This window comes from Lissotriton vulgaris, chromosome 4_1 (genome assembly GCF_964263255.1).
Source record: "Lissotriton vulgaris chromosome 4_1, aLisVul1.2, whole genome shotgun sequence".
Classification (NCBI taxonomy): Eukaryota; Metazoa; Chordata; class Amphibia; order Caudata; family Salamandridae; genus Lissotriton; species Lissotriton vulgaris.
In genome coordinates this window covers 744,660,127-744,673,620 of record NC_141691.1, presented here as the reverse complement: position 1 = coordinate 744,673,620, position 13,494 = coordinate 744,660,127, and the positions used below count along the sequence as shown (strand labels likewise).

At 43.7% G+C, this 13,494-nt stretch overlaps 1 protein-coding gene across 4 annotated transcripts in view; it reads left to right on the top strand.

Moving 5' to 3' along the window:
* Window positions 1–13,494, top strand: part of PRP4K (pre-mRNA processing factor kinase PRP4K) — a 390,098-nt gene that overhangs the window by 145,635 nt on the left and 230,969 nt on the right. For all 4 annotated transcript variants that reach the window (XR_015309884.1, XR_015309883.1, XR_015309882.1 and 1 more), the window contains exon 7: window positions 2,105–2,178. Coding sequence is in view for 1 of the 4 variants with exons in the window: in XM_086965045.1 (XP_086821171.1) it covers window positions 2,105–2,178 (74 nt within the window). In the remaining 3 variants the exon portion in view is untranslated. The remainder of the gene's footprint in view (window positions 1–2,104; window positions 2,179–13,494) is intronic.

Genomic DNA, 13,494 nt, shown 5'->3' with positions numbered 1-13,494 from the left:
AAAAGTGAATTCGTGGTTTATGTGCTGGAGTGTCCGTGTGCCCTGCGGTATGTGGGTAGTACCAAGCTGCAGGTGCACAAGAGGATACTCCAGCACATAAGGGCCATCAATACCAGTGGCCCGGCATATCCGGTGGCCCGCCATTTCAAGGAGCACCACAACAATGATAGCACCCTTTTGCGCTACTATGCCGTAGACAGTGTGGGCCCACTCAGAAGAGGAGGAGACAGGGAGGGAGCACTTAGGAGGCTGGAGACCAGGTACATACTGGAAATGGATAGCAGATCCCCGGGGGGGTTGAACTTAAAGGAAGAGTTTTACACCTGTCTCTGATCTATCTCTCTGATTAAAATTTCTGATCTGGATCTCCCAACCTCCCTATCAAAGTAAATAGTGACAACTGTGTAAGACCTTATCATCTTAATCTGCTTATTCATTTATTGTGCTTGGTTGTCCTGGTGTTGAACTAGACCTGGTAATATGATACTTCCAGATTATCTTATGTCCCATGCATGTCTAGGGTTGCATATGGCCCAGTTGTGTAGTGTAGCCTAGGCTTAGGCTGCATGATTGTTCAACAAACGCTAAGTAGTACTCAAAATGAGAAAAAGAATCAAAGGTAAAAATACAAAAAACTAGACAAAATGATAGAAAAAGTAAAAAATTGATTTACACTACTCACTTTCACGTCAAATGCTATTATTCGATTGTTAAATGATGTGTGCATATCTCAATATAGGAGAATGAGAAGAGAGGTTGCAATATTCTTAGACGGTTCAGAAAAGGATATCTCCTCTCTTCTCTATTTCCCCTTAGGACACAGACAAACTGCGGGCTTGTGCAATATTTATGTTTGAGTCAGGATGCTGCGATCTCAGGGACTAGCCAATGCATTTATGCATCTAAGTATACGGACTACCTGATATCTCATCCAGTGTATATAGTTAGTGTATATATATCGACTATTGATGTATGTATATATATATTTTACACTTTGATTTTAACATTGTGTTATAGATGATAAATAAGATTGTTATTTATTGATATCCCAAGTGTTTACATGACACTATTTGCACTTATTCTGACGTTTTGCACATTGCCGAGTTTGCACTTTCGAAACCTTCTAAGGGATTATCCCGAGATGAGAGCTTTCTTATGTACAATGCCGACAGCACTTTGCATTTGCACTTTATTGATATCTTGCATAATGCGGAAATGTTTTACAAACTACTTAAGGGATTATCCCGGAATGTAAGTAGCAGCAAACGCTAAAATGTTGTCTGTGTCCATCATTGAGAGCACCTTACATGTGACCATATTCCTCCAATGGCTTTACATTTTGAATAGCATTTGCACTTTAAATGTTGCCTCCTCCCCTGCATGCGTCATGTGACCAAGGCCTCTGTGAAGGCCGAAACGTTATGCTGAGGTGTGCCTGTGTGTTATTATGACTAAATCAACTAGTCGTCTATCCCATCGTAGTAAGTACTGATTGCTGGATTGTACACCCTAACTGGGGGATATAAAGGCGGGAGATTGTGTGTGCTTGTTTGTATAATAGATGTTTACAAGTACTTCAGTTCCCTGCCCATTTGCCAGACAAGTAGCTATGCCTTCAACAATGGTTCCCACGATGGAGAACAAGGAATACAAGTACGTAATATTTCCTTCATACACAACTTATCATTGGCCTCTTTAATTAAGCATTACTATAGTGAAGTTTGTGGATTGATGCTCTGCTGTAGGAAGGTGGACCGGAGAGTTTAAGTTGTTAAATATGATAAAGAAGCCTGATGTACGTTATGATTCAGAACATTATCATAATCCTGTTTCTTACCAGGTGCACTTGCTTCATACTCTTGTTCGCTAATGTGAGGGTAATCTTTACAAAATCCAGTTGTTACGACGTCTTATTCATGTTTTGATTCACTTCTGTTAATATGGCTAGTTCAGAAAACAGTTGCTACTGAAATTAGAGTATGTTAAACCACACCGAAAAGAAAAATTATTAATTTTTGAAGATGTATAGTTTGTTCACTAATTAATGACCTGAACCACGTAGATCTGATTGAATATCATTTTAACATGTGTTTCCTTATCTAAGGTACAACACAGAAAAAGATTTTGGCTCCTGACATGTTCACAGAATCTGATGATATGTTTGCCGCATTCTTTGATGTAGGTATTTTTAAAGATGAGCTACTATGTGTTGTACTGTATTGTTAGTGCTTGCTGCCTTTTCTGTTTGAGAGAGGCTTGTTTTCACAACTTTGACAAAAAAACTGTCTTTTACAATATGTAGTTTTTCAAGTGATGAAACAAATGCGAACTATTTATTTTTATGAACAGTTTTATTGATTTTGTTTAAAGACCTTACAAAGGACGGATATGACAAGAAACAATATAGCTTCGTAAGGAATTATCAAGGTACATAAACTATTCATTTAACTTCAATACAAACCTCATGAGGGGCCAAGACAAAAAAAGGAGAACAAAAAAACATTATAGTTGTCCAACACTAACATTGTCCCATTCCAATTGGGCAGGCAAAGTGATTACATATAACACAGTTGTATCTTTAGCGAAGCTTACATAACATTACTGTTTGAATGTTCTGATATCAGCATCTAATAGGCCCCCGGCAGCTTTGTGTACGAATTACATTTTTTGCCGCTAACCATCTTTAAGTGAGGTTTTTAAGTACTTCTCAGTTTGAACAGACATGTGAAACCTGTCCCCTCTAAAAGGTACACAAAAATCGCTAGATACCAGCACAGTGATTAAGGAAAAAAAGTATGTTCGAGGCATATGGGCTGCAGACCACACACTATTGCATTAGATCACCATCTGGTGGTGGGCCCGGATGATTACACTTTGTTGTTGTCTAGGAAGAGTCTTTGTCTGTTTAATGTCTCTTCTCTTAGATCGTAGTGCGCATGGGCATCAACTCAGTCTTCAGATTTTTTTTTTCCCGCCATCGGGCTCGGATGTGTTCATCGTTCGGTCCCGTTACCGATCTCTTTTTGAATCCATAAATCAATCTAAATACCATTGGCATCGTCGTCGACATTGATTCCGGTTACCAGCGTCGAAAAGAGACTTCACTTCTCGATTCCAGCATTCGTCAGGCCCGACTGCGCCATTGGGCCTTTAGCTCATGGAAAGAACACCCTTCAAGAAGTTCCCTCGGTGTGGGCACAAATTCCCTCACGCCGATCTTCATGAGGTTTGCAATCTCTGTTTATCTCCAGAGCACGAGAGTTGAGACTGTGAAGCCTGCGGTTCGTTCCGGTCCAAGAAAACAATCCGGGTCCGTCGAGCTCGAAGAGTAATGGCGCAGTCATCTTCGTCGACACCAGACCTCATCATAGACGAGGCTCCAATTGAAGTAGACGCCGAAGAACAGCAGCACTAAGACATCACTTCCGAAGCAGAGGATTCAGCTTCTGGAGTCGAGGACCAATCAGAAGATGAAGATCTTCCAGCTGGTCAACAGGTCGTGAGTACAGATGTCGACCCTGTTCACCCCACCATACCGGGACAGGCTTCGGTTCCACCTCCACCTTCGGGTCCAGGTGCACATCGACCAAAACCTTCCGACACCCCGCCTTCTGGCTCGGCAGCGAAGAATACAAAAAAGCCTCCAGTCGACTCGGGCTCGAGTCAGTCTGTCGGTCCCGAAAAGCAGAAGGTCCTTAAGCCAAAATTAACACCGGCACCAAAGCATCCTTCGGTACCGAAAGCGGTCGAACAGAAAGCAAGGTCAACACCAAAAGAGGTTCCCAAAGCTACCGAACCGAAAACCACCCCGGTTCCGAAAAAAGTGGACCTAAAGAAGGTTCTGGTACCGAAACCTACTTCGGCTCCGAAGGTAGATGAGTCGAAACGTACTCCGGGAACAAAAACTCCGGATCCAAAGAGTACAGATCCTAGGAAAGTCTTCAGAGCCGAAACTAAAATCTGCTCCAAAGACAATAGTCACTGTTAAACCTAAGCATTTCGGCCCCATGCCATATAAATCGGCGCTGAAAAAAGATTTGCCAGTAGAAGAGCTTTTTAAACCCGATCCTAAGCAAAAATCTCTTCATATTAATCCAAAAACTGGACACGTCACTTCTGTGCCTGAAAAGAGGAAAATGGACTATCCTAAAACACCGCCAGTTCCTCTAAAAAAGCATGCTCAAACTTCACCAATGAGGATCCTTTCACCAGAAAGATAAGTACCAGTAGAAATTTCTCCTGTACATTCACCATCTAGTACACAGTCTTATACCACAAGATGAGGATGATAGGGATAGTTACTCACAGTACATACAGAGTAAACATCACATGGATGACATTAATGACCCAGATGATATTCCTGGGCCATCAGGTGACCCATGGGAAGATTATAATGCACCAGATGCACCAGATCTGCCACAAGATGATGTATACCCGTCTAGACCATCTCCCCCAGATGACACTATTGGGTTTACGCAGCTCATTCATAGAGCAGCCACTTTCCATGGGGTAGACCTACACACAGATACAATGGAAGAAGATTTCCTAATGGACACTTTAATGTCATCACATAAGACCACAACCACACGTTCAATACTTAGTGGAGTGGAAAGACATGCACCTGAAATATTTAAGGACCCAGTCAGAGCAAGGGTAATTAATCCCAGACTAGACAAAAAGTACAAAGCGGCTCCAACTGATCCAGCATACATTAAAGGACAGTTGCCATTGGACTCACTAGTAGTGTCAAATGTGAGAAAAAGAGCTAATTCGCAGACAACAGGAGATGCTCCACCTCCTGACAAAGAGTCTAAGCTTTTAGATGCTTCGCGAAAACGCTCCATTTCACAAGCTGCTAATGTCTGGAGGATTGCTAACACTCAAGCTTTGTTAGCAAGATATGATAGAGCTCATTATGATGAGTTTGAGTCACTCATGCAACACTTGCCAGGGCAATACAAAACCAGGGCTTCTGACCTAATACAGGGAGGCAAAGTTATTACAAATACCGCCATAAGATGTGCACTAGATACAGCAGACACAGCTTCTAGAGCAATAAACACAGGGGTATTGTTGCGTAGACATGCATGGTTGCGCATCTCTGGGTTTAAACCAGAAGTACAAGCCAGTATCTTGAACCAGCCATTTGACCAAGAACATCTTTTCGGTCCATCAGTTGATAGTGCACTAGAAAAGATGAAAAAAGATACAGACACGGCAAAATCCATGGGAGATTTACAAACACAAGCCCATAGACTTTCTTTTCGTCGCTCCTCATATAGGGGCGCCTCTAAGGGTTTCCAAACAGACAATACCTCCTCTTCTTTTAAAGTGCCCAACCAAACCTCGCCTAATAAAGGATATTATAGAAGAGGTTATAGAGGAAACTACAATCGTAACACCTCTACTCCAAAACCGTGACTTCCCTTCCATCCCCCCAGTTCATTCAACTCCTGTCTGGGGGAGGTTACAACAGTTCCTACCTGTCTGGAACTCCATCACCACAGACAGGTGGCTAAGAAAATAATTCAGTCCGGTTATTGTCTGGAGCTCATTTCCACTCCTCCAACAATACCACCCAGACAGCGTCCTATGTCACAGGAATACTTCATACTGCTAAGACAAGAGGTGGAATCTCTACTGCAAAAGAATGCAATAGAACCAATTCCAACAGAACATCAAAACACAGGAGTTTTTTCTCTATACTTTCTCATACCCAAAAAGGACAGGTCCCTCAGACCTATTTTAGATCTAAGGCCCCTAAACCTGTAAATACAATAGGACCACTTTCATATGGTCACACTACAACAGGTTCTACCGTTGCTAAAGAAGGGAGTCTTCCTTGTCACATTAGATCTCAAGGACGCCTACCTCCACATTCCCATACATCAATCGCACAGAAAGTACCTAAGGTTCATTCTAGAAGGTCAACACTACCAACTTAAGGTACTCCCTTACGGAGTAACTACAGCACCTCGAGTGTTCACAAAATGTCTAGCAGTAGTAGCAGCACACTTAAGAAGGGACAACATTCATGTCTTCGCATATCTGGACGATTAGTTAATAAAATCCAAGTCATACAACCAATGTGTACAGCACACGCATCAAAAAATATGTCTGCTACACAAACTGGTATTCACAGTAAATCAAAACAAATCCCATCTCCAACCATCCTTGTCTCAGCAGTATCTGGGTTCTACAATAGATACCTCCAAAGCAATAGCGTACCCCAACCCAGCAAGAATGCAAACTGTGCAGGATCTTATCAAAACATTCAAGCCACAACACTCACTACCAGCTCGAGTGTTTATGCAACTAGTAGGAATGATGGCAGCTTGCATTTTCATAGTGCCATATGCAAGACTACAAATGCGCCCCATTCAAGAGTGCTTGGCAAGTCAGTGGAATCCGGCTCGGCAACAAATAACAGATCTGGTGGTGGTAGACGACCGGACATATCGCTCTCTCCAATGGTGGAACACCAAGAACCTTTCCAAGGGCCGGCCGTTTATAGATCCTGTTCCACTGATAATACTAACCACAGACGCATCTCTCACAGGATGGGGAGCGCATTTACAAAATCACACAGTACAAGGTACATGGACAATGCAACAAAAACTACTTCACATAAACCATCTGGAGTTACTAGCGATTTTTCTAGCTCTAAAATCGTTTCAGCATTACCTATCAAACAAAAGTTGTACTAGTCCGGACGGACAGTATGACCGCAATGTATTGCATTCAAAAACAAGGAGGAACACATTCCCTACAGCTCTCCCGGCTGGCACAGAGCATATGGAGATGGGCCATTCCTCAGAACATTTTTCTATTAGCAGAACATCTACCAGGAGTTCACAATCAAGTTGCAGATCTGTTAAGTCGTCAAAGACAACAGATACGCGAATGGGAACTTCATCATCAAGTTCTTCAGCCATTTTTTCAAAAGTGGGGTCAACCAGAGATAGATCTGTTTTCTACAAAACACAACTCCAAATGCCCAAGCTTCGCCGCCAGATACCCACACCCATTATCCAAAGGCAATGCGGTATGGATGAACTGGTCAAACAAATTTGCGTACGCTTTTCCACCTCTCCCACTAATTCCATTAGTGATACGAAAGCTACAGCAACATTCTCTCACATTGATTCTCATAGCACCTACATGGGCAAGACAACCTTGGTACACCACGCTACTAGAGATGTCAGTAGTACCACATCACAAACTAAAACTCTCTCCACATCTACTAACACATAACCATGGAGAGATTATGCATCCAGACCCAATGCAGCTCAATCTAGCGATTTGGCTCCTGAGGTCTTAGAATTTGGATATCTAAATCTACCACCTGATTGTATGAATGTCATTAAAGAAGCAAGACGCACCTCCACTAGAGCATGTTATGCAGCAAAGTGGAAAAGGTTTGTTGTATATTGTACAAATAACAACATCAATCCCTTAGATGTCTCCATACAAAACATATATGCTATCTGTTACATCTGCAAAGATCTAACTTAGCGTATTCTTCAATCAGGTTACATCTTGCTGCTATAGCAGCATATCTTCAAAACGACAACATTTGTCATTGTTTAGAGTACCTGCAATCAAAGCGTTTATGGAAGGACTTAAAAGAATAATTCCTCCTAGAATACCACCCTCTCCAGTGTGGAACCTAAATGTTGTTCTCACAAGACTTATGCGTCCTCCCTTTGAACCATTACATAAGTGTGAATTACAATTCCTTACATGGAAAGTTGCTTTTTTAGTAGCTGTAACTTCACTTAGAAGAGTAAGTGAGATGCAAGTATTACCTTTTTAAGAACCATTTATACAACTTCATCATAATAAAGTGGTTCTTAAAACAAATCCAAAGTTTCTGCCAAAGGTCATTTCACCTTTCCACCTCAATCAATCTATTGAGTTGCCATTATTTTTTCCCCAACCACAAACAGTGGCAGAAAGAGCTCTACATACATTAGATGTAACATGAGCGCTTCTCTACTACATAGATAGGACAAAATCTTTTCGTAAAACTAAACAACTGTTTGTGTCTCTTTCTCCTCCACATAAGGGAAATCCAATTTCAAAGTCAGGCATTGCAAGATGGATTGTTAAGTGCATTCAAATGTGTTATCAAAAAGCAAAACGCACTCTATCCATTCCCCCTAGGGCTCATTCTACCCGTAAATTAGGGGCATCTATGGTATTCCTAGGGAACATACCATTAGATGACATCTGTAAAGCAGCTACATGGTCTACTCTGCACACATTTACAAAACACTACTGTGTAGATGTGCAGGCAAAACAACAAGCAAGTGTGGGCCAGGCTGTACTCAAAACATTATTTCAAACAATGGCAACAGACACGGGTGGTCGCCACTAAGGGAGAAACTGCTGTGCAATCTATGCAATAGTGAGTGGTCTGCAGCCCATATGCCTCGAACGGAAAATGCTACTTACCAGTATGCATCTGTTCTTGGCATGTAGGGCTGTAGAACCACAGACGCCCACCTGCATCCCCGGCTACCGATGTCTGTTCCAGTATTATCTTATTTAGATGCACAATACATGGTCATCTCTATATGTACTCGTACAACTCCATAATTTGCCCAATGGCAAAAACAATCTGAAGATGAAGTCGATGCCCATGCGCACTACGATCTAAGGGAGGAGTCATCCAACAGACAAAGACTCTTCCAAGACATCAACAAAGTGTAATCATCCGGGCCCACCACCAGATGGTGATCTAATGCAATAGTGTGTGGTTCAGCAGCCCTACATGCCAAAAAGAGATGCATACTGGTAAGTAGCATTTTCCTTTCTGTGGGATATGTAAAGACCAATTTCATTACGTTAGACACATTTTCATGATTAAAATAAGATATTTAAAAGATATGTGTAAGAAATTTAGTTATTGGGTAGGTATCCACCTCGGGTAATAACCACAATCTTCATCAGGGTGAACCACTAAAGTCACCAAATATAACTGAGCTCCACATCTTGGTAGTTATGGCTCAGAGCAGATAGGCTTAACTTGAAGGCAATGTTTAAACCATTGATGCATTACTAAAACAGTGATAAAGTTTAAATGAAAAATAATTATTTTTAAATCCAAAACCCATTTAGAAAAATAAAGTACAATTTAATAAATAAAATTACACCAATAATCTAAAAAGGGGAACCGGAGATATGAATTTTCACGTTTTAATTTGAAATAACATCAAGTAGCCCAATGTGCCAATGGAAGCTGTAGAACGGAGCCTAGGCACAATTTGAGACCATCTGTGGTCGAGCGTTGGTCAGGTACACTAGCAAGGTTTGTCCTGGTCAAAGGTTTTACCTTCTGGCTTTAGTTCTTTTAGTCCCAATCTACCATAGGAATACACATCCAAAGCCCTCCAGGACTTCCGTGGAGGCACTTTGATACTCTCAGGGTTACAAGCAGTTGCCACTGATCAGCTGGGCAGTTCCAGGAAAAGGCCTCTTGTAGCTTGTTTTGTCCCTGTAACTCTAACAGAAGGTCAGCCTTATGCCACTTGGGAGTTCACTACCTTCTCCTGAGTACAAGAGGTAGGCCAGATCAAGTCTTCGAATCTCTTTTAAGGTCTGCAAAGGCAAGTTTCGACCTCCTTTTGATCTTCCAAAGGTCAAGAAGTGTTCTGAAATGAATGCCTGGTGGGATCACATTTATGCCTGGCAAAAGGTAGTGAGTGGGAATGACCCCTGAAGACACCCCAACCTGGGGATTAAAGGTTCCCAGGCCTAACCATACCAGCTTTTGGGCATTTTCAAGATGGTTGAAGTCCTCCACCACACCAAATGTGGGCTCCTAGGGCTGGAGTTGGTTGCTGGGAGTGTACTATGGTAATCCCCGTGGCTTCCCACATCAATTTTAGACAGTGTCTTTACCCCCTCAAACTCGGGCACAGAAGTCTGGTAATTTCTCAGCTGAGCTTTCAGCAACCAGACAGTGGATACATACAAAGTGTTTCTTTCCTTTGAGGTGCCCTCCAAATGGTATATGTAAACTCAGCAGACCTGTTAAACTAGCTTTGACACTGTAATGTCAAATAGAGTCCTACTGTGATTAAGGCCTGACAGGACAAAAGAAGGGCCCTGCCTAAGTGTCATCTAACATTTGCTTTGACAGGGGAGACCTCTTTGAAGTGTGCCCCAAGTGTTCTATGGAAAAAACTCTTGGAGACCTTTAAGACAGGATGTGATATTCAAGCAGGATGAGGCAGCTTGTTGTCAAAGAGGATCCTTTCCTCTGTCAGGACACATTTAACATTAAACATTTACGTATCCTACTCTTAAATACCATGCATCCCTCCTTAATGGGGAGTAAGGCCTGCTTAGGGGTGACAATAATATTTAAAAGATGTGGTAAGGCGTGTCAGGTTGAATTATTTTCAGTTAAAACCTGCACCACTGTCCTAAGCATGACAGGCTTCCAGTCATGTTTGTCCTGTCACTGCATTGGGTGGCACAATATATGCTGCAGCCCAATGGTAAGTGCGGAACTCAATTAAATTGTAAACACACACTGTTCTTTGTTTGTGACTGGAAAAATCAATGAACGCTATCGATCTAAAATGTTACCACACTAACATTCTATAACAAATAGCAATAACACAAAAACCAGGTTGTTGTGATCGTAAATATTTCTTTATATTTTAATTTTCAAAAGGAGAATTAATCACTTGTGCATAATTACGGGTACAGAAAGAATGCAGAAAGGATATACTTAAACAATGTTGTTAAAAAACATGGTATATCGGAAAAAAGGTGTTCCGGTAAGGAGACGCCTTCACTGCTGACCGAGAGAAGCGTTTTTTCGAGCCACAAGACATGCTGTGCCGATTTTCCTTTTACCTCAAAATTTGAAAAATACAGACCTGAATCTCCAAGTCAACACCTACTGTGTTATAAACATTAGAAGAACTGAACTTGTCTGACAGCAAGGTCACTCTGAATGGTCGATTGTTACCGTCTGTGACATAGCTTCTTTGGCTCAAGAAAATAGCCATTTTTCATCCAAGCTACAAAGGGTCTTCGATCCAATGCTTTTTAAATTTCTGTCCTGAAGATGGTCTTGTGAATTCAAAAGAAAGACCGAAACGTCGACAACATTGTCTTAATTCTGCTATAGTTTTATACAACATTATTGACTTACATATCACTTTTGTTTGGAGTCAAAGTTATTATTCAACAGCAGCTTAGACCTTTTTTCTGATATACCATGTTTTTGAACAACATTGTTTAAGTATATCCTTTCTGCATTCTTTCTGTACCCGTAATTATGCACAAGTGATTAATTCTCCTTTTGAAAATTAAAATATAAAGAAATATTTAAGATCACAACAACCTGATTTTTGTGTTATTGCTATTTGTTATAGAATGTTAGTGTGGTAACATTTTAGATCGATAGCGTTCATTTATTTTTCCAGTCACAAACAAAGAACAGTGTGTGTTTACAATTTAATTGAGTTCCGCACTTACTGGTCCCTAGTCTCAAAACATAAAAAATCCCTTGCTGGCCCAATTTATTGTTTATCCTTCTGCCCAAGCCCGCAAGGGTATATTGGGTTGCTCACCTCCAGATACACGCAGCCCAATGGTAACATTTAATTAATAGGCTCTGTTTATACATTAGGTACTATATATTAGGGACTTGAAGCTCAGGTAATTTCGGGCTATGTTTCATCGTGTTGAAAGGAAGAGCACAGAGACACTTATTGTATTAATCAAGTTTATTGTATTAATCACATAGATTGCATTAGAAAAGTGCCCTTTCTGAATGGTTGCCCCTAACTTTTTTGCCAGATTCCTAATGCAATTGGACTGAGTGTGCTCTGGGTCCCTGCCAATCGGGTCCCCAGGGCCTGTGTTCTTTCTCTAAACTGTACTATTGTTCCCATAATTGGCACTGACCTACCTGTAGGGCCCTTGTAAGGGGTGCCTATAGTACCATGGGCCTGGTAGACCGCGAAAGGGCTCCGAGGGCTTCAGCATGTATTGTGCCACACTCATAGACCTCTCACCACAAACATGCACCGTGGCTATTGCAGCCTGAATGTTCTGGTGCAGCTAAAAATGAATAGTCGACATGGCACATATCCTTGTGTGTCATGCCAGCTCAGTACTGCCTGAGACCTAGGTAAATCACCCACCTGAAAGAGACACTTTAGTGATAGATTCCTTACCTTAGAATATCCCTAGGCGTCAGACTGGATCCGGAACATTTTGCGTAGCAATACCCCCTGCACGCCGGCAGGCGTCGCCGGCGTCCTGTCGTCGGCTTCGTTAGCTCCGGAATGACGTCGTCCGAGTACTTAGACGCCGCCCATGCGCGCTGACGTCAGTTCTTCTTTTTTCCGCGCCAGCTTGCGCAGATCCGGAGAAGCTCTACCCCTTAGCTTTTTTGACTAAACCTTTTGATCTTTTTGATCATTTCTCTACTCGAGTCTTCGACTCCAACGGTGCCGGTAGGGATGCCCGGGTTTAAACCCTGTTCCAGGTGCGACCGACTGATGTCGGTTACCGACCCCCCATCGCCGGCGCCTCACGTGTTTAGGCCTCGACCGCACCTGCTCCGACTGCCGGGCCCTGACGACTAAAGCTAGGCGAGAGCGGTCTCGCAAGCGACTGGAGCTCTGGCAGTCGGCCCGCGCCGCTCCAGGTCCCAGTCCTGGTCCCACGGGAGGTCGAGGGACAGGTCGCGGGGTCGGAGCCCTCGCAGCTCCAGGAGTGGTCATCAGTTGTCAGGATCCAAGTCCTCAGGTAAGAGGTCAGAGAGACATCATCGTTCCTCCGACCCACCCCGACGCTCGCACGATGCGGCCGGGGGTTCGGGGTGACACCACCCACGCGGCTCCGCCGGAGTCTCAGTCGTCGCCGCTGACCCCACACCGTGGGGCCCCTTGGCAGGACGCGACGCCTGAGGAGAGCGAGCGGTACCTCATGGCCTTGAGGTCCCTCCCTCCTCAGCCGGGTTCTGTGGCGCCCCCGGGGCCCAACGACCCCGGCTGAAGGGCCTAGCGGGTCGGGTGCTTTGGCCCCGGCGCCGCCGGCGTCTTTGGTCCCGGCGCCGCAGGCCCTCTCTGGATCCGCTTCCGGATCCGGGTCGTCGCCGCTCGACCTCATGACCTCGACGACACCGGCCCTACGGGTGTCGCCTCCGGCGCCTGCTATGGGCGCCGTCCCCGATCCTACCCCCGGTCCGGTTCTGGCGCCGGAGCGGCACCGATGGGCGCCGCTACCGACGGCATTTGGAGATTTCTATTTCCAGGAACAGGACCCATCTGTTGAACCTGTACTACAGGAGATCGGTGACAAGGGTGATTGGGAGGGGTCTGAGGACCCTCTGGCACGGGAGTGCCAGTCACCACAGGACTGGACATATGAGCTTGGGGAGGCCAGTGGCATTGACACTTCGCCAGACACTGGAATTGTCTCCCCTCCCACTGTGGCTACGGAGGAGGGGGCTGCTTATAG